At 41.1% G+C, this 26,432-nt stretch overlaps 3 protein-coding genes across 14 annotated transcripts in view; 1 reads left to right on the forward strand and 2 right to left on the reverse strand.

The window, feature by feature from the left end:
• Positions 1–3,591: 3,591 nt before the first annotated feature.
• tardbpl (TAR DNA binding protein, like) lies at positions 3,592–8,492 on the forward strand. Of its 3 annotated transcripts, XR_004796527.1 has the most exons (7): positions 3,592–4,387; positions 5,133–5,296; positions 5,407–5,547; positions 5,819–5,989; positions 6,080–6,164; positions 6,974–7,120; positions 7,866–8,492. XR_004796527.1 is itself a non-coding variant. In XM_035655898.1 (6 exons), exons 1-6 carry the CDS (start codon positions 4,147–4,149, stop codon positions 7,066–7,068), a joined length of 897 nt encoding a protein of 298 aa, XP_035511791.1. In that variant the 5' UTR covers positions 3,592–4,146; the 3' UTR covers positions 7,069–7,797. The 3 variants fall into 3 exon arrangements, 2 of the variants coding, with proteins under 2 accessions (XP_035511791.1, XP_035511790.1); XM_035655898.1 differs by lacking the exon at positions 7,866–8,492 and having other exon boundaries at positions 6,974–7,797; XM_035655897.1 differs by lacking the exon at positions 7,866–8,492 and having other exon boundaries at positions 6,080–7,797.
• A 4,212-nt stretch (positions 8,493–12,704) lies between these two features.
• pgd (phosphogluconate dehydrogenase) lies at positions 12,705–18,809 on the reverse strand. Its single transcript, XM_035655913.1, has 13 exons — positions 18,670–18,809; positions 18,223–18,298; positions 17,948–18,127; positions 17,791–17,856; positions 17,583–17,701; positions 17,319–17,388; positions 17,104–17,238; positions 16,805–16,994; positions 15,518–15,648; positions 15,164–15,297; positions 14,478–14,577; positions 13,727–13,849; positions 12,705–13,264 (listed from the first exon to the last, which is right to left on the reverse strand). The coding sequence occupies exons 1-13, from the start codon at positions 18,675–18,677 to the stop codon at positions 13,145–13,147; spliced, it is 1,452 nt and encodes a 483-aa protein (XP_035511806.1). The 5' UTR covers positions 18,678–18,809; the 3' UTR covers positions 12,705–13,144.
• Positions 18,810–20,117: 1,308 nt separating this feature from the next.
• Positions 20,118–26,432, reverse strand: part of kif1b (kinesin family member 1B) — a 57,110-nt gene continuing 50,795 nt past the window's right edge. For all 10 annotated transcript variants that reach the window (XM_035655909.1, XM_035655904.1, XM_035655903.1 and 7 more), the window contains 7 exons: positions 25,281–25,541; positions 25,119–25,190; positions 24,879–25,000; positions 24,558–24,710; positions 24,092–24,284; positions 23,670–23,788; positions 20,118–23,570 (listed from right to left, as the gene is read on the reverse strand). In XM_035655909.1, the coding sequence (XP_035511802.1) occupies positions 23,528–23,570; positions 23,670–23,788; positions 24,092–24,284; positions 24,558–24,710; positions 24,879–25,000; positions 25,119–25,190; positions 25,281–25,541 (963 nt within the window). In that variant the 3' untranslated portion in view covers positions 20,118–23,527. The remainder of the gene's footprint in view (positions 23,571–23,669; positions 23,789–24,091; positions 24,285–24,557; positions 24,711–24,878; positions 25,001–25,118; positions 25,191–25,280; positions 25,542–26,432) is intronic.

The raw sequence follows: 26,432 nt of genomic DNA on the forward strand, positions 1-26,432 counted from the left end.
TGCTGTGGACGTGGTCACTGAAATCAGGGATAACATTTGTTACTGGGATCAGTGGTGGAAAGTAACCAGGTACATTTACTCAAGTACTGGGCTTAAAGGACCAGTGTGTAAGATTTAGTGGCATCTCGCAGTTTGTCAATTCTGGGCTACTGTAGAAACATGGTGGTTCAACACAGCGGCCTCCACAGTTGCCGACCCGCGGCATTTGTAGATCTAAACAGCTCATTCTAAGGTAAACACAACAGTTCTTATTTTTAGGTGATTATACATTAATAAAAACATATGAATACATTTACATTACATTTGAGTACAGTTTTGAGATACTTGTACTTAAGTATTTAAATTTTATGTTACTTTATACTTATACTTATACTTACATTTCAGTTGTTAATATTGTACTTTTTACTGCACTATATTTATTTGATAGATGTAATTATTGGCTACGTTTTAGGTTAAGAGTTTACATAATAAAACACATGATAAGTTTGGATTGTGGCCCCTTACAAAAGAACAAAGTCTACTCGGGGTCCCTCTAAACTTCTCAGTAGTGTCACTTAAATATTTGTTCAAGGCCCAAAGAAGTAAAATTATGCAATGATTGAGAACCACTGAATTAAACTACCTAACTTTATATAAACAGGCTAAAACTAGCTCTTGCTTGACCAGCCGCAATAGTAAAATGCTACTTACAAATTAATGCATCTAACCTTGTTATAGTAATAACACTGACAGGTTATTTTTCTGCAGAACGATTACTTTTAATTTGTATATTTTAAGTATATTCTGCTGTTGATGTTTCTGTACTTTTGGATGAGCTTTTACTTGTAATGGAGTATTTTTACATTGTTGTATTTGTAATTTTACTTGAGTAAATGATCTGAATACTTCTTCCACTACTGACTGGGACAAACATGTTAAAGCGTGTGCTGTGACAAAGTAAAATAACTTTGATGACTAATTGCTTGGCTTGCTTATCTACCTTTTGGACACGTGGCTTCCATACTGTAGGCATACTGTCCACTGACCAGCTTCAAGGCCAAGAATTCCCCTTCATTTTCCATTACCTGTGTTAACCAAAGACAGTTCAGTGAATTTCAGCTGTAACACTGCCAGTGGTCACTAGATGGCAGTGTGCTATGTGAGGTTTCTTACTTTGATAGGGCTCATAATCTCCCTCCTCCTGCCTTGAACTGTAATGTCAGCTCCAGTCATGTCAATGGTCATCTGGATCAGGCTGGCATCATCCAGAGCTACAATGAGGTGATCACTCAGAGACAGAGACCAATGCAGCTGTAGAGCACAAGCAAACAAGCAAAGACAAAAACACAGTCAGACAGTCTGCCTGTTTTTTTTTTTTTATATTTCTTCACATTTATAGTACAACCATATTTTCGAGGGCTGATTTCATTTGGTACCTCATTATGCCAGTTGTCATAGGGAACTTGTCTGGTCACCTATAGACACATATAAATCTTATCAGAATAAGAAAGCAAAATACCTGGGTAAAACAATTAAAAGTTTAACCTACATTCTATGAACTATCAATGTCAACAGTTACCTGAATATACTCTGGGTCACACTGGAGTTGCTCTCTGCTGGGCAGCACAGAAACAAAGGGACACTTCATCATGAAACTGTGAGGTCTGCCTCCAAATCGGTTTATCCTCTTCACTAAATTCAGGGTCAGGACATGGTAGCCGCTCTGAACAGTCAACATACATCAAGGAATTATTTCCACCAAGCCCAGTTGTAAAGGTCAAATGTCAGAGTTTCTGTATGTGGATTAGATTTTTCTTAAAAGCATGACACACCTGTTCCTGGACCAAACATCCAGTGTAACTGACTCTAAAAATAAAGTTCTTATCAGGGTCTTTGTGCAGAGAGAATCCACAGGAAGACAGCTGGAGGTTTAGGTGATCCAGAGATGCAAGGTTGACTTGTGGAAAGCAAAAAGTGGTTCAGAACAAATATATTTACACATTTAATCTCCATGTTGTGTTTATCTTTTATGTCAGAAATAATTACCTTGGATCCGTAAGGCCCCGGACAGCCAGACTCCCAACCCTTCAATCCGTGCACTGTGGATCCACATCTCCATGTATTCAGAAAAACAAGCCACATCTCCTTCTGAAAATGCAACGACATTTTCTCACATATGACGCGAAAGGACCAAAAACAACTGCATGTCATCACAGAAGTAAGGTTTACCTGTTAGTTTTGCTGCTGGGGTATCAATCCATTCTCTTTTCTGAACTGAAAGCACATTCCTTGTGATAAAACACTGCAAAACACTGTAGAAAAGAACGGAGAAGAATTGAGCTTATATTTTGAAGATAGTGAATGGTTTACATCCATTTTTGTACAACATTAGACTACTCACATAGTTCTGAGTAGGATGCCAAATCTTTTCTGATCCATGACACTTCTACTGATGAAAACACCCGTGAGCAGTCTGACCCCAGCCTTTTTTATAGCTGAATGGGCTGATGTCACTGCAGGGAGGGGAAAAACAAAACAGGTGTGTTTGCTCTGACACATTAAAGGCAAGTGACAGAAAATGGGACAAAGAATTATTACTGTCTCCAGCATGTGTGAATAACAGGTTTTAAAGCAGTTGTAGATGCCCAATTTGTCACGGTTTTGTCATTAAAGAATTTGTGGTGATGATCTATTAAAGGTTAACCCCTTAACATCCAGTTTTACCTTTTCACATCTTAAGTAGCTTTAAAATAATACCTAAATATCACATACATTCTGTGTCACCTTGTTTCATCTCTTCATTGAAATGATATGATGTTTACAATGACCGAAATATTCCAACCAAGCTGTCAATAGGCACCAACCCATAAAATACAAATATTTTAGATTTCTCATACACATTGGTTGGTAACAGAACTACCACTAAGGAATACGATAATACAGTTTAATCTGGTAAAAGAAGGAAAGTTCTTGTGGATACAAATTGGAAGTCAATGTTAATATGCAATATATAATAAACATTGTTGTGGTTTTGAATCTTTGGCTGCAGATAATAAGTTTGTAATGGCTGTAACACTGGTGGGTTGGTTAGGTGTTGCATTCTCACATTATGATACATTTTGACAAAGATCATTTTAGGCCTTATTGGGCATATCATAATAGTATTTCATCATAATCATAGCTTATTCAGTTCTTTAAAAATGTAATCCAAAAAGCCCAAAAATGTTTATTAAACTCTTATACCACGGAAAACAAAAACAAAAAAAAATACAGGACACATGGTTGCATGATATTATTATTATTATTATAGACACATATTTTATTGTTGTACAGAATTTCTCAGTGCGCACCTTTTGTTTGGGCTTTTTAAAGGTGAATCTTTATGGTTAGAATTCAAAGGGTGAATCGCGAGCTTTATACTTTCCCCGTTGCAAGTAATACAACACGAAAACATCAGTAAAGTTAACCACATAACGTCTAAGCCAAGTTTATAAAAAGCTAAACGACAGCTGGTAATCTAAAGTCAAACTAATGACCTAATGTTTTTAATTTTAACTTTTGGCATCCCTACAAAAAACAACAGTGGGCCCTCCCAACTAGATGATGTCATCTCTACAAGATGCGCAGCCATTTTGTTAGCTAGCTTGAGGTTAGAGAGGTTAGCCGCGTATAGCTGCGAATATTCACTGTGCGCCGACGATTTCCTACATATATCTAACCGAGCAAGAGAACTTGTTGATGTTGTTACTTGCGTTTAATTTTCGACCACACGCTCGGAGCCAAGAGGGGGACTCGTGTGTTTGTTGACAGTAAACACCGCGCGAAACTGAATGCTCATTCATTTTTCGAGCCGTCTTGAGTTTGCTAGCTGCTTAGCTAGCTGGCCAACTTGTTTACGCGTGCTGTGAGCAGATAAGAAAACGCACAGTATTCATGGCCGCGAGCTATTAACTGCTAACAGAGTGGTGTGAGTGAGTGTTTTTTCGTTTCGCACAGTTTGTCCGTCTGCGTCTGGCTGCGCTTGCACTCGAGTTGCGTCACCCAGCTAACAGAAGTAAAGTTGAGCGCGGATCGACGCTACCTCGTGTGCATCAGTCCGGTGTTTACTGCTATCTCTAGCGCCACCAGCTGATTCCACCTGGGCCAGCACTCAGCCGTTCAGAGACCATGTCCGAGTTGTACATTCGTGTGGCTGAGGATGAAAACGAGGAGCCCATGGAGATCCCCTCAGAGGACGACGGCACCGTTCTGCTGTCGTCGGTAGCAGCACAGTTTCCAGGGGCGTGCGGGCTGCGGTACAGGAACCCAGAGTCCCAGTGCATGAGGGGAGTCCGGCTAATGGAGGGGGTCCTCCATGCGCCCGAGAACGACTGGGGAAACTTGGTCTATGTCGTCAATTACCCCAAAGGTGAGGCAGGGGTTGGTGACTTCAGGTTCCCCCATCTTCACTGTGTTGCTGTATGACCAAAAGTATGTGGTCAGTCCTGTCCACACTCAGCTGCCGGATTATATTAGGTACACCGAGGTCCAACCAGTGCTCTCTATGACACCAGGACCTGCAGTACACCCTACCTTCTTGGAATGATGTTAAAACTGTACAGAGGTGTTGATTCGTGCAAAATAGTAGCAGCACGACAAACCGCAGCCTCTAAAATAACCTGGAAGTTGAATCAGTGCCTCTTCAGGGCTTCTTGTTAGACTGCATTCATGTTGGCTGGATGTGCCCAATGAATTGGCCACAGAGTCTGACCCCCTTAGTTCCAGCACAGCGACACGTGAATACACCGTCGTGACAATATTTCTGTGGCAGCAGTTGTAGCCCATTCCCGTTGTAAGACAGTGCCCTTGTACTCCAATCCAAGTCCGGGAGCAAATCCTTGCAGCCTGCCTCCAGATCCCATCGGTATCTTTCACAGACGGTTGTTACAGCAGCATGTACGTGCTCATGGGTCTGGAGTAGGATGTTCACCAGCAACCAGATATGGAGCTGACGATGAGGTGTCCACATACTTTTGGCCATGTATTGTATCTCGGTCGACCACCGGACAGTGAAGAGTTCAGAGGGTCAATGTTTCACCTGATTGCATGAAGTTTGTATTTGTACGTGCATGTTTTTCCATATATAACTCGTATATATTATGTGTTCTTCACAGATAACAAAAGGAAGATGGAAGAAATAGATGCCGCCTCAGCTGTGAAAATAAAAAGGGGCTTTCAGAAGACATCAGATCTCATTGTCCTCGGCCTGCCGTGGAAAACAACAGAACAAGACCTGAAAGATTATTTTACTACCTTTGGGGAGGTCATCATGGTGCAGGTAAGCCACGTCTCGCCTGCCTCTCAATGTTTTTAATTGTGATAAGGATACCTTGTTATGTTTCTGACTTAGTTCAAACTGGTAATACATTTCCTCTTCGTCCACTCCAGGTCAAGAGAGACGCCAAGACCGGAAACTCAAAGGGGTTTGGGTTTGTCCGGTTCACAGAGTATGAGACACAAACCAAAGTGATTGCTCAGAGACACATGATTGATGGACGGTGGTGTGACTGCAAACTTCCCAACTCAAAGGTATATTTGGTGCCATTTTTAAAATAAAGTCAGATTGTCTGGATCAGATGTTAATCTATTGGTTGTCATCTGGATTTCTGTTGTTAGACATTTTTGTTTAGTCTTACATGTTAATCCTAAATTCTGTTTCTTGTTGAAAATAAAAACACTTGAATGCATGTCACAAATATTTATTAAATGTTGGAAAACTCGTTCTGCATTAATCAGAAACATGAATTTAAAACATTATGTAGATTGCTTCATTTATTGCGGAGCCTCTTTGTCCTCTCAGGCGTGTCCTGATGAGCCCATGCGGAGCCGTAAAATCTTTGTTGGCCGCTGCACAGAGGACATGACAACTGATGAACTGAGGCAGTACTTCATGCAGTACGGCGAGGTCACTGATGTCTTTATCCCCAAACCTTTCCGGGCGTTTGCATTTGTCACATTTGCTGATGACCAGGTGAGATTCCCCATCAATGGCGCAGTTTGATTATTCATTTCTAATGTAATAATGACTCTAGTGACAATCTTCTCCTCACGCCTTTCTCAGGTCGCCCAAGCTCTATGTGGAGAGGACTTGATCATCAAGGGCGTCAGCGTGCACATCTCCAATGCCGAACCCAAACACAATAATAGTAGGCAAATGATGGATCGAGGGCGGTTTGGGGCTGGTGGGTTCAGTCAGGGCTATGGCAGTAATCGTGGGGGGCTAGGCAGCGGTAGCGGTGGGGTTAACTTTGGGGCTCTTGGTCTTAACCCGGCAATGGTGGCTGCTGCCCAGGCGGCGCTGCAGAGCAGTTGGGGAATGATGGGCATGCTGGCTAACCAGCAGGGTCTGACCACGACGGCAGGCACAGCCACTACGACCCGAGACCAGACCTATAGCTCTGCCAGCACCAGTTACAGCAGCCCCAGCTCAGCTAGCCTCGGCTGGGCTGCAGGCACTAACACCGCCTCCAGCAGTGGCTTCAGCTCCGGCTTTGGCAACTCTATGGAGTCTAAGTCTTCTAGTTGGGGAATGTAGATAGCTTTGAGTTGACCTTTTCTGTTGCAATTAGGTTAATCTGGTAAGTATACCTACAGGGGGGAACTGCTTATATCTTATGTTCCTATTATTTAAAAATATACACTGCCTTTTATTTTGTTAAAGAGAAAATTTATACTTGCGTGTGACTGATTATGTAGTCATGCATTGAATGGGTGAAAAGTTTAGTTTGTTAGTGGAAACTGCCACAGTCCATCTTTTTTGTTTTTGAGAAAATGTTAAACTGTGCATGCAAGATAAATATCTATAAACATGCACGAGTATCTCGAGAGCCCCCTCAGCCCCTTGTACAAAACGGGCTTGATATAATTATATATGTGTATGCAGTTGATTTCATCTTTTTTGTTTGTTTTTGTTTGACGTCTTTTGGAAACGCCTTCATGAAAATCTCTTCTGCAGTTCACCAACTCTTTCCCAATTTCCCGGGAGGAAGCGCCTCATTGGCAGCAATGTTCGACAGATCTCAGTATCAATTCCCCTCTTCCCATGTGTAAATGCTTTGTCATCAAAGAACACAGCTTCACTCTGCATATACTGTGTTAGACGGTGGGTGTTGTCTTTTTTTCCTCTCCCCTTTTTATGGATATAGAAATCGTGTCTGCTCTTGTCGCTTTTCGAGATCAATGAGTGGGATTGGTGTTGGACCGAGTGAGAGTGAGCGAACGGGAGAGCAAGAAAGCAAGTGTGAGAAGGACTGTTTGTGCAGATTTTTTTTTAAAGAGACAAATGCCTGCGAGAGTTGAGAAGAACCTGTGGCTTTGTGCGAGTGTGAGAGGAAGCAACAAGTACGAGTGTGTTCCTAATGGCCATCACAAGGACATTTATTGCGTCTCGAGATCCATATGGTCTCTGCTTTCTCTCATCGTTTTCTATCAACTTTAATTCTTTAAAAACACAGTGAAATGTCAAGTGCTATAAGTATTTGTATTCTTTTGTAGCTTTTTCTTGCTGTCTGATTTGATGTGAATGCTGTGTCTGGTTGTGTGCTTTATTTTCTCCTTGTTATCACCCTCTCTGTGTGAAAATGTGACTTTGTGCTGAAGTCTGTATGGGGGAAAACACTGAAAGTGTGTTGAAGTTTGCAAGTGAGCTCAGATTGATGTGGTGAATGTTTGACAAGTTCCCACTGAAAGTTTGTGTTTGAAGTGGTTACGAATGCATTTTCTATGTTTTGTGAATCAAAGGGAAGTCTGAAATAAAACTGAATTTGACTAGGTATGATACACTCTTGACAGTGACTTATTTTTGACTACATTAATTGAACTGCCAACACTTTAATTCACATGTATAGGGACCTCGGACATGGACAGCCCAGGTTTTCGTCTGAATCCAGGTTGGAGTCAGTTACGGAGAAGCTGAAGACATTGTTGGGTGGGCCGGCACAAACCAACAATGGAATTTCTGCACGACTGCCTTAATCCTGAAAAGGATCTTCACCTCAGTAGCAAGAAACCTTGGACCATTCCATAATGAAATTTAGAGCGGACCATACTCAATTGGGCTGAGGTATTTGTTTATACCTACAAATGTCACAAATAGGACCAAAGTCACACCTGCAGTTTGACAGTGATCATACTTATTCTTTTTCCAAACCTGTGAAACAAAGCCTGCCTTAAACCTGAAAACATGCATTTCTGTCAGTAAATGCTTTATTCTTTGTCCTCATAAGTCACTGATAACTTATCCAAGTATTAACTGGTGGGTTTCTTTTCAATGTGATCAAAAAAGAATTTCAATAAGGCAGTATGTGTTCTTGTTATTTTGTTTGCTATGATTGTAAAGTGGTTGGATTGTATGAGCTGAGTGATTTTCAAAGGGACTTTAACAACTGATTGAACATGCCAGCAGGAATTCACACTTTCTGTATTGAAATATTTTAGTATTGCGGTGTAAAATAAAAGTTTTGAGTTTTTAATCACCTGTCGTCTCTCAATGTAGATAAAATTCTAGATTAAGTATTTTTCTAACTGGGCTCCACCTCTAGCTCTTTTTTTCTTTATTTTTTTTTTTACAATGCCTTCAATTCAATTGATTTTGACATTTAAAATATAAAATTTAAATATGCTAGTAAGTGCCCTGCACTTGGTAGTGTTGAAGCTGGCTGGTTGGTAGGTGTAGTTTTAATGCCCTCCCTGTTGATGGTGCTAATATGCTATTTTGTAAACGCTTTTGGGACAAGACTCATTTTATGTATTGAAACCTATACCTAATAACCTTTCGTTTGTAAAGGGTTGTTGGAGATTTTGTGTTTTTTAGATTTGTTTACACACCAGCTGAGGAATACTAAGAATCTAAATGAAAGCAATTTAGATTCTTAGTCCTCAGAAATAACATTGGGATGCCCAGTGAAAGACAAGAAGCTTGCAGAGCATTGTATACAATGCAAACCTAAAATAAATTCCTGCTGGATGTCATCAACTGCAGATATTATGAAAGACACTTTTTCATAACAATTTAGAAAATGGGCCTAAAATGTGACATCAGTTCCTTGACCTGATGGAGGACAGGGTTTCCAGGAGGGGGAGGGTTATTTGAAAAAAAATCTCTGAAGGGTGAGGGTAATGGAAAATCCCATTTTTGGTATGAATTATTTGAAAAAGAAAAGGGTACAGTTCATAAGACCTGTGCATTAATTTCGGTTACAACAAAATGAAATGCTTAAAGAGCATAATTTACAAATGTGGTAAAACTTTCTAAAACAGAATTTTAAATCTGAGCTGCGTGAAACAGAAGTCCTGATCAGTTTTATTTATGTGAAAATAAAATACTAATGATAAGAGAAAGGACTGTACAGGTCTCTAGAATAATTAAATCCCTGTAATGGTTTTACCTTCACACCAGGCTCTGAGGTTCATTAATTTCCTGCATCAAAGAAAACACTTGCATACAGACAGCCATGAGCCACAAACATCTCTATGTATAGCTGCAGTTCAATTGAAGCTCGCTGCTGGGAATGCAGTGTGAATGATGTGCTTTCTCCCGCTGCTAGCAGGCTGAGAAGGTCTTCCAGAGGAACTTCATGCAGGGTGGTCCATTCCGGGAGACGATGTGGTTTCTGAGGGTCCTCTATGCCAGCGTCTCACTGAGGTACTTCACTGAACCCAAATTGTAGCTCAGTCATTCCTGAAACCATCTGCTGCAACTCCCTCTGCTCCTCTGCAGTTTCTAATGACAGACAAACTCAGGTTCAACCTTTTAAATCTTTCTAAAAAATGTACAGGTAAAGGTGCATTTGATACATAAAGGCAGAGTGAGGACAACAACACAGCTAAAATTGTAGATATTGTAGGAAGCTACAAAACAAACCTCTTATACTGTTGCAATACTAGATTGATCCCACAGAAATCACCAGATTAAACATTTTAAGAAGACTATTAACTGACCTGACTGTGTGACAGTGCTAGGTTGTTATTGTTTGTTACAACATGAATAATATCTCCGTACGTACTATGAACACCAGACAAATAAGAGTCGCTATCTCTTATCTCTGATTTGAACCCCTGCTGCCTGATTTATGGGCCCTCGCTCAAAGGTATGATCATCCATATTAAGCAACTCTCCATGAACCCACCTAATTTTATCATGTCTTGTGGTCTTATTTATCCTCATTTGGTAAGAGCAGTCTGTTAATGTTCAGTTAAGAGAACCTGAACCTGTGTAACATGAGGTATTGTCTTATTTAGTTTAATTCTGATTCACTACAACAAGAAGTGGACCACCTTTAAAAAGTAAACACCTTCTGAAAGGGAGAGCTGGAGAATGAAATTCAGGTCGTAGTTCCCTTTATGCTACTCGTAAAAAACGAAAAAAAATATATATACGGTGAATCTGATGAATCGGTTGTATAAATAATTTTACATGATGGAGTGCTGAGGATGAATTAAGCAGTCTCACAGCCTGATGGAAGAGGCCGTTCTTAAGGCTGCAGAGCAGATTCATCTGTGTCTCTTTGTCTGACAGCAGCAGGGTGAACAGGTTGTGGTGGGGTGAGGTTGGGACTGTCTTTTATTATCTTCTGGCCTTTGTGTAGGCACCTCACCTCTCCAGTATCACTGATACTCGGTAGATGAGTACCATTGAAGTGAGTACCAATGTAGTGCTTGTTCCTCTGTAGCAGGGACCTCCATTGTTATCCAAAAACACATCAATAAGCCACTGTTACACTGGGTTCCTTCATTATGATGATCAATAGATGATGAGTCTCACAGACACTCCCCTGCTGCCTGTGGCTGAATATAATCCCCATCAAATGCACTATTTTAAAGTATTTGAGTGAATTAAAATTTTAAGGAAATTATAGTCTACTTTATATATTGATGATCATTTTTGAAAGATTTACATCCCCAGCAGGAACCAGTGGACTGAGGCAGTCTTGTTGGTTTTGGTCTTTTTATGAAAATGTACTTGTTTCGATATTCACCATCATTTGGATGAACGTTGTTGTCCACATCAGAAATCCAGGAAGAAGAAAGCGTTTGATCTTGAAGAAATCAATTTGCATCTGTTGTCCAGTCTTCCTCCTGCTTCATTATGCATCATCATGCTGTCTGGTGTTGCCCTGCTGCCTGCTTCGTCTGCAGATGACTCAGCGAGCCTCATCCTCCACCTGCACTGCCTTCACTGAGCTCTAATAGCCTCTTGTCCTCTAATGCAACCTCTGCTCGCCATCAGGCCTCATTAAGAAGGCCATATTGTGGAGACTGTTCTGTCTTTTGGATTAATTAAGCTTTAAAGAAAAGCAATAGGAACACAGACATTTATTCTTTATTAACCAATGGGATGAATCCAAATAACAGAGTAGAGGGGCCTCCTTGAGGGCCGACAGTTAAAAACCTCACTCTGATACTGGAGTGGCGTGTTTATGGTATTTGAAGTGTACATATGTAGTCAAGCATGTGAATGACAGTGTTTATATTGTTTGTTCTGCTGTGTTCCACTTCAGGATCAAAGCTCTGACATGAGGAGTCAAATGAGGAGGGACTTTGAAGCGTCCCAGGACGGTTTGAATAGAAGCTTGATGGTAAACATCAACCTGGCAATCACCAGAGCTATCGCAGCACAGGTGCACTGAGGTGAGGCTTTGTTTACTGTTTAACAACAGGTGTAATAGCAGCTGTGACACACTCCTGTCAGATACAACATCCCTCACCGCTGTGGGGGTGAAAACAGCGATGTTTATTTCAGCAGTGCAGCTGATAATCCCATGGCAAGGCTACGGAGAGCACAGGAGGGAATAGAGTAATAAAAGGTGTAAATTATTTATTTAGTTTCTTAAAAGACGCTTCACTAGAACAGAATGTGTCTGTGCGGAAACTGACCTTAATGAATTATCTACTCACAGACATGTATTTACCTTTTTTAGTCAAAAACGTACTAGAGTTTGTTTAGTTCTATGGCATTTTTTGGCTGATGACCCCTTACAATGAAATCTTTTTAATCAAAATCTTATATCTCTACTAGAGAACCAAGTGATCAAGTGACCAAGTGACCAATCAACACCTGTACAATTTAAACATTAACATTAATAACCTGTCTTTATTTATAAAGTTCAGTTTTTGTCTCAACTCCTGTTGTTTTTTTTAATCTTTCAATATATTGCATTAAAGAAAACATGTGACAGGGTCTTAGTGCCACCTGCTGGACAACACATGAAATTGGTTCAAGTACACATTTCACTGGGGGCGGGGGGGGGCATTCATTGTAATCCAGTACAACCGAGGTCATGTTTACATGTTAGTCGGATATATCAAAACCAGATTTTACATTTCTGTTACATTTACTGTAAAGTTAAGCCACAGGCCAAAGAGGAGGTCTATCTTTAAAGACATGAATTCCTAATTTTGACTATTTTGAGCATTTTCACAATTTTCTGAGCAGCCTAAGTGGAGCTGTGCACTTTCTAATTTGTATAATGATATAATGATTAATATTCACCGTATATATCCACACCTGTATTTATACGCACAGAACAGCTTAGTGTCTGTCTTCCACCAGACAGACCTTTTAAACTGAATATCCTCTTCATATATCAGGCAACTTATGTCACTTGTTGCCTAAATTAGAGCTACACACGAACACATCTCAATCCTGTTTACAGCACACAGAGAGTAAGGACCATACAAGCTAATTATAAAGGGATTGAAATCTTTATTTAGCCTAATACAGTACAGTGCAACGGTTCACCTTAATCCAGTGTTAACATGGTGAACCCTGGGCCCAGCATGACTGGTGAACATTAGCCTGATGGCCAGCATGATATTAATAGCATCCAGATGGAGTAAACACTTTGGTGCGCTTCCTCTTTTGACTGATAAAAGTCTCTACACCAGAACACACAGAGTATAGAGTTTACAACACACAATCTATGATTCTACTGCTTGATAAATACAACTGCAACACATCTCTTGAGAGGAGTAAAAAGTTGGATACGGTAATTGTTTGGGTGGGGTGGCTCTTAAATATTCAGGCATGGTTATGAAGATGGAATGTGTCTTCTTTGCTCACAGATAACTTCCCCTCGTCCTCGGCCCTCCATCTTGTTTGTGTTTTTGAGTGATGTGAAGATGATCTTTAAGCGTTGTAGGATGAAGAGGACACATTGCCACCGTGGCCCGTCCAGTTGGTGTGGATATAGTGACCGGGGTTTGACAGCAGTTCATATGTGTGGGCTCCAAAGTAGTCCCTCTGGGCCTAAAAAAAAACCCATAACACAACATAAATGATCTCTGACACATTTCACTTCCAACAGGAATGCAACTAATTATTAATTTAACTACTAAATATGTCCATCTTCAAATTGCTTGTTTTGTTCAGATATACAATCTACAATGATATAAACAAGGGGAAAGCGGCAAACCTCACATTTATATTTGACATTTTTGTGTGATAAATAATTAAAATTGACAAAGTGTTTCACTTCACAGATCAGCTGCATGTTTTCAGTTCTCTATATTTATATGTTGAGTCCAAAAACAGATGAGTAACGTAGTTTTAAACACAGTGTTTACTGTCGGGGTCTTAAATCCCTAAGATCCCAACAGAAACACACACACACAACACTTACACGTGATCTTTTTAATCTGATACACACTCCGCCATATGCTCAGCAGGCTCCGCTCTGCAGCATCTACTGTTTACTGTTTACTGTCTTACCTGGAGGAGGTTGGCTGGCAGCTTTTCATGTCTGTAGCCATCATAGAAGGACAGAGCTGTGGTGAAACAGGGCATAGGGAGGCCATGCTGGACTCCAGTGCTGACTGTTCTGCGCCATGACTCCTAAACAAAGAGATTGAACAGTGTTTTTGTCGATAGGGCTAATTTGGTGTTAATGTTGTCGTGTTCCTGCAAAGCCAAGAACAAGAGATCTGCAGTTCCCAGTAAAGTGTGAAGTGCAGAGAAATATGATATTGACTGCTTTTTGACAAATGTTGCTATATGATTCACGAGTGCAATGATCATTTTTGTATCACAATTTCCATTTTCACTGCAAAAATATTAAAAGCGCAAACACGTTTTCTTACATTTGAAAACAAGATTTATAGGCCAGGGCATCTCTGCAGTACTTGTCACACATTTTACCTTTATCATTACATGGTCATATGGTGATATTTTATTTAATTGTGAAGCCCTAATCATGCTGCCTCCAGTGTTTAAGTTCCATCTCTATTTGGGTCTGTTTGGGTCCACTCAGGTCTGACAGTCAACTCTCAGAAGACATTTTGGATGATGTATAAACAACTAATAAATCCACTGTGTCCTTTCCTCAACAATATAGTGTAAAAGGAAACCAAGACTTGATACTGTTCCCTCCTTTCTATGTGAAAGAGGAAATAACTTGTTTTGTGTGTCTTTGTCAATGTGGGTATTGCAGATTGGTCTTTGGCCACTTCCTCCTTCCTCATACCTGACAGTCCTGCACAGCATTACTAAAGAAGGTGTCCAGCAGCAAGTTCTGCAGCTCAGCGTCCCTGTCGAACGCCTCTTTGATTTTACCCAGGAACACACTGGTGGGGAGGAGAGAGGGCAGTGTTAGCCAACACAACAGAGAAAAGATTTTGCATACAGTAAATGGGACATTTCATTAATAACTGTAAAATGCATTGAGCAAATACCATAACTGAGCACAACGTCTTTGCTACAATGCACAGGTTGCATGGTGGCTACATAATGCAAGTCATACTGAGTGTTGTATTTGATTTAGGTTTATGCAACCTCTTTGCCAGATTACACAAAGCAAACCAGTGTCACAACCATAAATTTCCTCATTCGTCTCTCAGTCTGACTTCACAGGAAGGGTCATATTTTATTTGATCTAGATTTCTCACTCCCGCATTACACATAGGGCAGCGATAAAATAAACCTTTATGGCGCTACATTTAGACTTATCTTTACAGTGAGTTGCCCTGCAATTAAAAAGAAAACATCTATTTTCTAAAATCTTACATCAACTGCTTACTCAAGAAGTTCTCTCTTACACTGCCTAACCATAGTTTTCACCATCAGTGTGAAAGATGCCTGTTGACATAAAGTTGCACAAGGGAGCTGGGGAGGCAAAGTTGCAATATGAAGACATACAGGGGTTAAATGTACCTTCGAATGATGCAGCCTCCTCGCCACATCAGAGCGATGGCGCCATAGTTGAGGGACCAGTCGAACTCTTTGGCTGCCTGCCGCAGCAGCATGAAGCCCTGTGCGTAGGAAATGATCTTGGAGGCGTAGAGGGCCTGCAGAGAGAAAAAAAGAATCAAGTAATGATGGTATAGTAACACAATTTGAAATGAACATAAGCTAAAAGCTAAAAGTTGTTGATTGGCAGTGCTTGAAAATGTTTCTAATAATAATTATAACCTTCATGAAGGTATTGCAAGACCTTTTGTATTAGAGTTTAAGCTAGGTTTATGTAGTACACTGACTACTAAGTGTGTACTATACTGTGTATTCTACCTTTCTGATGTCCTCCAGGAACGCAGCCTTGTCACCGCTGAATTTGACCCCCTGGGGTCCTGAAAGGCTGCGGCTAGCCTCCACTCTCTCATCCTTTAGAGAGGACAGGCATCTGGCAAAGACAGCCTCCCCTGAAACAGAGACAGAAAGGGAGGAAGAGTAGAAGAGACAGAGGAATAAAGAGAGACAACAAGGTTAGCTCTCTGCGTCACAGTACTGGAGCGTCACACAAACACAGAGGGGAGTCTGTCATTTAGTCATTTCCAGAAACCTCTGAAAACAAATGATTATTATTATTATTATTATTATTATTATTATTGCCAATGCTGTGCTAAAGACAGACAAGTCATGGCTGTCCACCACTACAGTAGAAAAAAGAAAATCAGGGATTGCCAGTTGCCACATTAAAAAAAGCCTCTATATGAAGAGAAGAGAAAAAAGTGTTGGGTAAGCATGACTTGCTAAAACTGCACGACCATGTGACGCAACCCCACAGACAGGCAGACAGAGAGGCAGAGAGGCAGAGAGGGAGAGAGGGATTGAGAGAAATAGTGTCCAGTGAGTGAACTATCGTGGTGAGGAATGTTATCCCTATTGGGGGCAGAAATCCAGCCATGCATACTGTACCGGCCTGTCAGCCTGCTCCACACAGACCAGCTCAGCTCTCTCACAATGAAGCCTTTTGTACTGCCCCTCTCTCTCTTTATCACAACATCTACGGCACTGACAAAGGGTAGAGCAAACAAATAACTTCTTAAAAACCTAAACTGACCAATGGTTGCAGGTATTTGGTGTCTACATGATCTGAAAGGTGTCAGAGCTGATGTAATGACGCCTTTTTTTCCTGGATTAGTAATCGTGCTTTCTGACCCCCATTTTGTCCATGTTTATGAAACAGACTATCATACAGTCAAAGCAAGCACCTCAGAGAGCATCACAAATCCCCCTTATGTCACTTGAGATGAGCAGGCCACTAGAAAAGCCCTCAATCTTCTTAGTGACAGTCACATATTGATCACATTCCCCAGAAGGAGGACACTAGACACTAGACACTAGACACGCCGTGTGTCAGCTAACTGGCAAAGATACACATTATCCCCATAACACTGATCATGAGGCCTACTGCCCTTTAATTTGTTGAAGCCATGCCTGAAATTTTAACAGGAGTGACATAATACCTTTTGCCATGTCATCATGACAAAGAGTTTACTGGAAGCAGCCAGCATCGGAGGAAGGGAGAAGGAAACAAGGTACTTCCTCGTCTACAGCCTCCTTTCTTCCTCTTACCGATCAAAGTGACAGGTGTGCCGTACTCCAGGGCTGAAATGGCCGTCCACTTCCCTGTGCCTTTCTGTCCAGCGCTGTCGCGGATCTTGGGCAGCAGGTGTGTCCCATCAGAGTCCCTGAATTTAAGGATGTTAGCTGTGATCTCGATGAGGAAGGAGTCCAACTCTGTCTTGTTCCAGTTGTCGAAAGCCTGATGTGCGTTTCAGTGTGTTGAAATATAGTTAGCAACATTGTTTTTTTATACAGAACTGGCACGACACACAAAGAAATACTAATGAAGATAACATTATTCAGCTCACCTGTGCCATCTCATCGTGGTCCATACCCAGGATGTCCTTCATCAGGTGATAGGCCTCGCAGATCAGCTGCATGTCGCCATACTCAATGCCATTATGGACCATTTTCACAAAGTGACCCGCACCCTCATCTCCGACCTGCAGAAGCAACCAGTCAGATCACTGCGAGATGATACTAGTAAACATTACATAGTCAACACAAATGCAATGCCACTCACCCAGTCGCAACAAGGTTCTCCTGTTCCGACCTTGGCAGCGATGCTCTGGAAGATGTCTTTAATATGTGGCCTTCAAAATAAAAGTGTAAATGAATTTCCTCACACGCTGCAACAGACGATGGAATCTGAACGCTCAGAGATATTCACCCTTTCTCAAATATGTCCAACGTTATCAGCAGTAAACATATTTGTTTTAGCGTGTCTGTGCCCCAAGTCCAACATCTAACATGCAGCTGAAAGTGTGAGGAGTTTGTGATGACTCACCAGGCCTCCTTATGTCCTCCTGGCATGAGCGAGGGTCCATAACGCGCCCCTTCCTCTCCACCACTGACCCCGCTGCCGACAAACAGCAAGCCCTTCTCTTTCAGACTCTTGCACCGCCGCTGTGCGACAGAAACACACAAATACTGTGAGAATATCCTCAACCAATAAATAAAAATGCACTGGTAAACAGCGACTCTCTACCACTTACTGTTGTGTCTCTGTATTCAGAGTTGCCACCGTCGATGATGATATCCCCGGCCTCCAGAAGAGGAACCTGAAGAAGAACAAAAGCCAACTGTTTAACCAGGCAGGTCTCACATTTTCTACACCTGATTTTAAAAACATTTCAGAAACAAACTACCGACCAGTTTGTCGATGAAGTCGTCCACAGCCTGTCCAGCCTTGACCAGCAGGACGATCCTCCTGGGCTTCTTCAGCTTGGACACCATGTCCTCCAGAGACTCTGCTCCGATCACCTTGGAGCCCTTCGCCTCATTCTTCAGGAAGTCGTGAACCTTGGACACGGTGCGGTTGTAAGCACAGACCTGTTGGAGAGGTTTGGGGATTACTCGGTGAAATAAAAGAGAACAGGTTTTACTGGCAGGAGTTGCGGAAATAAACCCAGGAGTTATCATCTTACCACGAAGCCATGGTCATTCATGTTCATGATGAGGTTCTGGCCCATGACAGCCAATCCAATCAGTGCAATGTCTGCTCTGTGAGGAGGAGAGTGACAGTCACATTTACTGTAGGGCTCTGATGGGCATCTGATCCCAGGCTGAACATCAACAAGAGCTTATGAAAACAGGCCATTTTCTTCAATAACATTTCTGCCATCATTACATGTTTGCTCTAACGCAGCATGTCGGTCAGGCCCTTCAATCTTCATGTTAAATGACGTTTCACATGTATTTTTAACTAAACACTAACGCGGGTTAGCTGCCGAGCTAACAGCTCCGTTTACACTACTTAACTGAACCAGAAGATTACTCTTAAAAACCCCACAATGATCTAAGCACTGGTATAATCAGCCACACTTCCACTTTACCGACTATATAAAGCAGTAGAAACTAATGCAGGAACTTACTGAGCCATGGTGTTCAGCGGGTAAGAGCAACTGTGAAGTAACAGTGTTGAAACGGGAGTCGGACTCACACACTGATCCACTTCACTTCAGATTTCCTCCTCGCTCGTTTTTTTAACTTCCTTGTTCCCCTTCCAGCGTGACGCGGACGACGACGAGCTCACGTACGCCTACGTAGAGTATCCGCCAATCAGATGACGACCAGCGAACTGAAGCGATGTCGTTCTCGAATTCTCATTGGTCCAGAAACCTGAGCAGAGGTATCTGTTCTCCTATTGGTTCCTCGGGCCGTCATTCATTACACGTAAGCGCACACCCCTCAAGTGAGTGGATCCCGTTTATTTGAGGACACAAGTGCGTCTGCTGAAGTACTTTAAGTACAGTTTTAAAGGTACTTGTATTTTGTTTAATTATTTTCATGTGCTACTACTTTATAAATTCTATTTCACTTCATTTCAGGAAGAAATATTGTCCCCTTTACTCTGTTACATTTAGGCTATTCGACAGATTCTACTCACTAGTTACTTAAAAGTAGAATTTTACATTAAAAAAACACATGAACTAATACAATGTATTGCTGACCCCTTACATAAAAGCAGTTTGGGCCCCTTTTCACAGTGCAGATGTTAGAATATACACAGCTAAAAGCACAATATCAGCTAGATAGAAATGTTCTGCCCCTATACGCTATATGTCATGCCCCAAGAGTGATCTTTAACTCACACTGAGAGTCCCAGTCTTATTTCCATGCAGAATGGGATTTCACACAGTTAATAAAGCATTCCTAATTTCTTCTACTACTGGAGATCAGTGACAGATCATGGGAAAATGACTGCACTGAACTGGTTTAATGTCAGAAAGTCTTTACGTGCATGAGAGGCAGGGAGGATGAAGTTGTGCTTGAGTAAAGAATCCAGATTAAAAGTACTGTATGAATATAGTTTTTTCTTTTTTGTGCAATGGAAAGTCTGTTATATATTTTAATTGATCAGAGAGTGCATTATAATATAGACTGATGGTTTTACACAATGCCATGAAGCCCATTCCTGGCAGAAAATGAAAAAAACAATGGTAAAAATAATGATAAAAACACCCATTGTAAATCAAAATCTACCTTTGGTATACTAATTGATTAGTAATCAATTAGTATACCAAAGTGCTTAATTTTGACTTACAAAAAAAAGCATTAAATAAAGTCATAATTAAGAGATAAGTCAAAATGTTTACATTTTCTGTCAAAACTAAGAAAGATATAAGTCAAAATGAAAAGATGAAATCTCTCTTAGATACTAAGATAAATAATAATAATAAAATAAAATAAAATAAAATGTTTACTTTAAAGCTCCAAACTATGAGAGCACACAAGAGTTCAGGAAATTGTAAAACGTAAAAACATGTTAAGATGGGAGTCAAACTGCACAAAGGAGAAGACAAACAGGCAGTACTTGTTCTGCTAATGCACAGTTTGCACTTTTATTGTTGCCTCATTCACTAAACAGTTCAATGGTGCAAGATTACCATACACAGAATTAGGATATCTGCATGACACATCTATGCTATACAGCGAATGGATTATAATTATTACAAATACAGTAAACATATTTACATTTTAATTCAAGCTCCATACAACACAGATATTTACAAAATAAGTATGAAAATGAAACCAGTCTGACAAATAATGTACAGTGTTAATGTCATGGTTTTTCTTTTTCTTTTAGTGAACAAATCCAAAGGGAACGCAGTAAACTGATATTAATTGTCAGAGGGGAAAATGAAAAATATCATGGCTAGTTTTGTTTGAAAGGCATCAACGGAAAAATAAAAGTGTTGAGGTGAAGAAAGACACCAGCACAACAATAGTATACTGTCATTTTAGATGTCACTAGCTACTTTTTATTATATTCCCTGATATTAGAAAAAATAAAATGAGTTAAAAACCACCCTTATTTTGTAATAATTCAAGTGGCTGGCTAGCATGAGTAGTGAATATTTTTCAAATCAAAAGCAGACTTCCACTCAAACCACTTTCTAATAAAGAGGAAGCACTAATGTAACTCACCTCCCCTGAAAAGATGCAGTGGGTTACATTTTAGTTCTCTTTTTTAATCCTTTTTTTTTTAATGATGGAAAAAACACACGTCTTCATAGTACATTCAACGCTCTCCCAGTTCAGACTGGAAGAGGCTGCCACACCATCATTTGGTTCACTCTGAGTAGAACAACTAAACCGCACAGACTTTATTTGATCAGTTAGTTGAACCTTTTATTGATATGTGCAAAGAGCTGCAAACTAATATATACATTGCAAACAATAAATACACAATCCAAAATAATATACCTCTGCAACTTAGTCACTGAAGTGAAAATGTTTGCTCTGACAGGTATTCATATCGATATGTATCTCACACACGTGGAGCACGCTGAGGTTAATGTGAGGTACGTTGCACTTTGAGCCTTGATCAGTGCATAGCTGGTTTTTTCATTATTATTATTTTTACACATGTTGGTTTGTTGACAGACAAAACATCTTCTCAGAAACAATTCAGCAGCTTTTTGTTTCTCTGACCTGTAGGTTGGCTGACCTGAGGGCAGTGACGCTCTGCACTTTTCATTCATTCTGACTTCTGAGGTTAATGTTCTCTGTCTTCAAATCAGCAAACAATGAACATATCACCAATAATTCCACAAAAAACTTGTAACAGGCGACGGCTGCCTCCGTTTCAACACATTTAACCCTAATGTCTCTTTCGTATGATACAGTAGGCATACTGCTGGTTGGCTGGCCAGAGCTTTTACTGCCCATCTGCACTTATCACACACACTTGTACCATTTGTTGAAACAAGAGGCACCAAAAATATCATAATTTACTAGGAGCCAAATGTAGCAGCTGTAGTACGGTGTACAGAGCAAATATTTTCATAAACAATATCAGGAATAAAACATTTGAGTATATGTCGTCCCTTTAATATCACTTCTTTCTTCTAGTAAACCTTTTTTGACAAACAGCTATCCAGTGTAGCCTTGATATGTGTTCCTGATACTCAGAAATAATCTTGGACTCAACATGTGTGATCTGCCCTCGTCTTGCTATAGATATGTGTTAATGTGCAAAATAACGTTAAACACCAGTATAGTTGGTTAGAAATTAAGAAATAAATGCCCTCTGTTACATTTCATATAAAACTTCCCTGTGGAATGATTAAAAGCATAATAGAAAAAAAAAAACAATCAACAATGTTAATAATTAAAAAAAAAAAGTCAACCCAGTGAGAGTTAAGAGGTTTGAATTCAAACAGAAAATGAACACATGGTAACCTGCGGTGCTGCTGAACAGAAAGTACTTCACTTTAGAGATTTTACCTGACACTATGATGACAGCAAGGGGAGTTCATAGACTATCATCTGTCCTGCAGGCTATGTGCTAGCAGCGTCATCAATAACTACTGGCGTCAAGGCTAAAGCATTGCAACTTCATTCTCTTTCTTACTTCTTCCTCCCGTTTCGCCATGTTCTGTTTTGTCTTCAGTATCACACGTACGTGATGGTTAAACTAAATATTAGCAAATGTTGAGACTCTCTTGAGGTCCGAGGCCCGACATGTTTGTGTAAGAAAAAAAAAAACTGCTAAGAACTAGAGGAGCTGAGAGGAATGTCTTAAATGAGAGTTAACTACCACACTGATCCCAGAACAGACAGTATGTACAAATCATGACCTTCTTCTTCCTACTCCTCCTCCTCATCTCCTTGAAACCCTGTTTTTTTATTTTAGTCTTGAGATGAAATAGCAAAAGGACAGGGACCAATATCTACTCCTGCAGGAACAATCAGAATCGTTTTCACTGCTTAGATATGAAATACTCTTCATATATTTTTGCATGTTTCTTCAGTTAGCGTGTATTTTTGATGTTGACACAAATGCATGTAAGTAATCACTCACTGACTGACGGCACTATCGGGGGGAGGGGTTGGAGCCGGTGTATGTACATGGACTGGGGAGTGGGTTCTAAATATCACACGGATGACAGTGGAAATCCAGTGCTGCCCTCACGTCTGGCTGATTTGGGACAAATTTCTCTGACTTGACATTTTGTTTCTAAAGGCCGTTTAGGAGGCGGTGGAGGGGGAGCTTGAGGCAGCGGCCTGATGCAAATCTCACGTAGAGAAGAAAAAACCTATGAATTCATTAGCAGCAATAGATCTCGATGTAGCCTTGCTTTCTGTAGCACAACTTAAAGTGATACATCACATGGAGATATTTTCCCCTTCATGTTTTCAACTGTAGATTATCTGATTTGTTTACATTTTTTTTGAGTAAGCAAACCTGGTCTTCTCCTGAGGACTGCTGCAGTTATCATGCGGGCATATTAATAAAAATAAAATAAAATAAAACTCTTCTCTAGAGACAAATAACACTGATAGAGACATTATTTTTTTTACAGATGATTGGCAAACTGAAAATTAGTGGCCTGAAAGAACAGTTTCTGAAGAATCGTGCACACACAAATAGACTATTACAACATGCTACTAGTTAGGGAGTTAGGGAATGACAACAAAGCGGAACAAAATTAGACCCAAACATTGTCATAAAAACAAAAACACAAAAAGCTGAGGAGGAGGAAGGGGAGAGAAATAGAGAGGAGGAAAGATAAGTTGGCAGAGGGTTGTTGGAGGGAGAGGGGGGAGGCAAATTCCTCTGGAACTGAAACTTTTAGTCGCATGAAAGGAGACTTAAGCCACAAGTCTACTTACAAGAGAAAACCGTCAAGAATCACAATGATTAATAAGTGTTAACACTTGGTATGTTCAAAGGCTTTTCAGAAATAATGAAAGCTGTGGTTTCCTGGGTGCCACTCCACTCACTCAGTTCTTCATTAGGCCACTGCGCCTCCTCGCCAGCTTAGATCTGTGGGAACAGGATTTTAATGTTGTGATAAGGTGAGAGTTTTCTGAAGAATTTCAAGTGTAGTGTAGGAGAAGTGTGTGTGTGTGTGTGTGTGTGTACCTTATCGTTCCAGCTAGCAGAGGATTAAAAGCATACAGCCAGTCATTCATGTCTTTCTCGTTGTTGGCCTGAAGGAGGATTCCTCGATGTTTTGTGCACACAGCAAACGTGTTGGGAGTCTGAAAAGGAAATATCAAATATTTGTATAACTGCACGTCTTTGGCTGTCCTTGCCTTTAGCCACCCATAAGCTTGTGCCTGCGCTCCATCTGATAGAAGACCCCAGTTTTTAAAAGTTGTTGTCGGCAGAATAATCACCAAGCACGTATGACACTGTACATGCGCTGTGTGCATCTTGTGAATGTGCTGATAAACCTGAGCAGTGTGCGTATTTACTGTGTGAATGTCGGGTCCTCCATATGTTGGCAGTGACTATACATTAGATGGTGAGCAGCAGGAATACTTGATGACTTGAAACTCTACCTTGAGCATGGCCTGCTGGTCTTCACTGTATTCCACCTGTGCTGTGGAGAGGTTGAGGACACCCCGCTCCACCGGGTCCTTGTCGCTGTTGTAGATGAAGACGTAGGGCCGACGCACAACCACAAAGTGCTTCACCCATGAGTTAGACCGTGGCTCCATAAAGCTCAGGAAACCTTTCTTAGACACTACCGATCTGAAAAGGAGTGAAAAAACATAAATATCTTTTTTTGAGGGTGCTTGTTTTTCTGTGGAACAAAATGAAGTTTGCTTTCTGTTGAAACCACAAAGGTTCTTCAGTTCAAATCAATTTACATAATTTCTGCTTGGATCAGAAAACAGGATTATTGGTTTTTGTTTAGGCTGTGAGATGCATCTCATAATGACTTTTTTTAAATTGCCCACTGCACATTAAAGAAATGCCTTAAGAGTGAAATAATGGCAAAAGGGCAAATATGGCAGCACTCACCCTGGCCTCATTTCTTCAATATCAGGCACCAAGTTGAGGAACTCGTTCTTTCCAGCCCGCGCTAGGTAGGAAGTCTCCAGAGTGGGAACCATCGGGAAGTTTTCATAGTCTGAGCAGGAGGGACTGGAGGCACGGGAGCTGTTCTCTGGGGTCCTTCGGAACAAAGTACACCAAGTTAGCATTATGGTGACAACCTGCCAGTAACTTCAATCTACAAAAAATTAATTCTGTTTTGAGTATGAAAGTAGGCTTGGCCCCACATGCTTACACAGACACGGATAGATATTTAGACACAACATTTGAATCAAATTAAAGTTTTACTTCTGGTCCATGGAACCACAGCGGGAGTCAGACAGAGAAGGACAGGTGGAGGAGGGGGTGAGGGTCGCACTGCTGAAGCTAGTCACTGATGGGTCACGTCCCATTGGTGAGATGTCAGACAGCTAAGGAAAGAAACGGCAAAAATATCTGTTAAGCACACTGCTTTATGTTTCCAAGGCTAACGCTGCAAGAAGAAACATACAGGATGCATGCTTGGAGCGTGCAGTGCTGATTACTCACCTTGCAGTCACTGATACTGTTGACCACCTGGTTATATTCACTGTTGAAGGTGTGTGTGAGGAGGCGCAGGCACTACAAGAGAACAAAGAGGCAGCTGTTAACTATGCAGCAGCAGACTAAATCATCACCGGCTGTATCCCATAATACTGAATGTGCTCTAACCTTAGTAGCCAGCTCCTTCTCACGATCCACCAGGCTCTCGATGTCGGTAGAGTCGTAGCCGCTGCTCTCGCTGGGCGTGATTGCGCTTTCGAAGGTGGTGCTGGAGATCTGCGAGGAGATGGAGGTGGAGGTGGACAGGGTGCCAGAGCTCATGCTGGGGGACAGCAACTCGCTCAGGGACTTGGTGGTGGGAGCTGGTCCAACTGGTGCCGCATCTCCCAGCTTCTCCCTCAGCAGGAGCAGGTGACGGGTCTTCTCCACCTGGACGGATGGCACAGGTTGGGGTTAGGCACAAGTTCGAAAGAAGAAACTTTTCAAAAGAAACATCCTCGCTCAGTGGACCCCCTGGAACACCTTCAAGGACCCCTGGGGGTCCCTGGATTGAGAGGGAGAAGTTGAGAACCACTGCTCTACGCTACATCACACATGCGCTTATTCACACAAAATCAATCAGAGAGAACAGACTTGGCGACTTTCACTGCACGTTTAGCAACTTTTCAGAACCTCTTGGTCTACGGTCACACTGCAGGTCTTAATGCTCAATTCCGTTTTTTAGCTGAGATCCGATTTTTTTTGCGTGGTTGCTCACATTATAATTTAAATGCAACCGCCATCAGATTCCAGTGTGAACAGTCTACGGCCCCGAAGTGACCCGCATGTGCAGAAGAAGACATGACGTCACACGGCTGTGTTTAAATATGGATGCTACACATGTCAGCGTGTGTGTATGAATTTTGAAGTATTTGTGCAATCGGAGCCGACAAAATTGTGATGATTATGATATTGCCGCAGTCCCTCTGGCGCAGAATTTTAACTTCTGTCTCACTTCAATGACGTAAAAGTCGGATGAAATTTAGGACCACATATAAAAAGTAGCCTCGATTGGATAAAAAAAAAAAAAGAATTCGGATTTGTGCTGTTCAGACTGTCATAAAAAAATCAGATATGGGTCACATATGGGCAAAAAAGTCGGATTTGGGCCACTTTTGCCTGCAGTCTGAACGTAGCCTTAGTGACAGTGTGCAGGTAGGCAGTAGATGAGTAGGACAGGTTTGACCTTCCTCTGTTACTCTTTGTCTCCAGATCTCTGGATTAGGGTGTTCCTACAGCTTCTATGTAAATAGTTTGTCTGAGCTTGTAAATATTTAAATA

This window comes from Morone saxatilis, unplaced genomic scaffold, assembly GCF_004916995.1.
Source record: "Morone saxatilis isolate NCDOM2014 unplaced genomic scaffold, NCSU_SB_2.0 Contig15, whole genome shotgun sequence".
NCBI classification, from domain to species: domain Eukaryota; kingdom Metazoa; phylum Chordata; class Actinopteri; family Moronidae; genus Morone; species Morone saxatilis.

What these genes read in the sequence shown, in the direction of transcription:
- tardbpl (XM_035655897.1), top strand. Translation starts at nt 4,147, where the DNA reads ATGTCCGAGTTGTACATTCGTGTGGCTGAGGATGAAAACGAGGAGCCC. An exon ending in GGGAGGTCATCATGGTGCAG is followed by an intron (nt 5,297 to 5,406) that starts GTAAGCCACGTC and finishes CGTCCACTCCAG; the next exon opens with GTCAAGAGAGACGCCAAGAC. An exon ending in GCAAACTTCCCAACTCAAAG is followed by an intron (nt 5,548 to 5,818) that starts GTATATTTGGTG and finishes TTGTCCTCTCAG; the next exon opens with GCGTGTCCTGATGAGCCCAT.
- pgd (XM_035655913.1), bottom strand. An exon ending in ACGACTTCATCGACAAACTG is followed by an intron (nt 17,857 to 17,947) that starts GTCGGTAGTTTG and finishes GTTCTTCTTCAG; the next exon opens with GTTCCTCTTCTGGAGGCCGG. An exon ending in CTGAATACAGAGACACAACA is followed by an intron (nt 17,702 to 17,790) that starts GTAAGTGGTAGA and finishes TCTGTCGCACAG; the next exon opens with CGGCGGTGCAAGAGTCTGAA.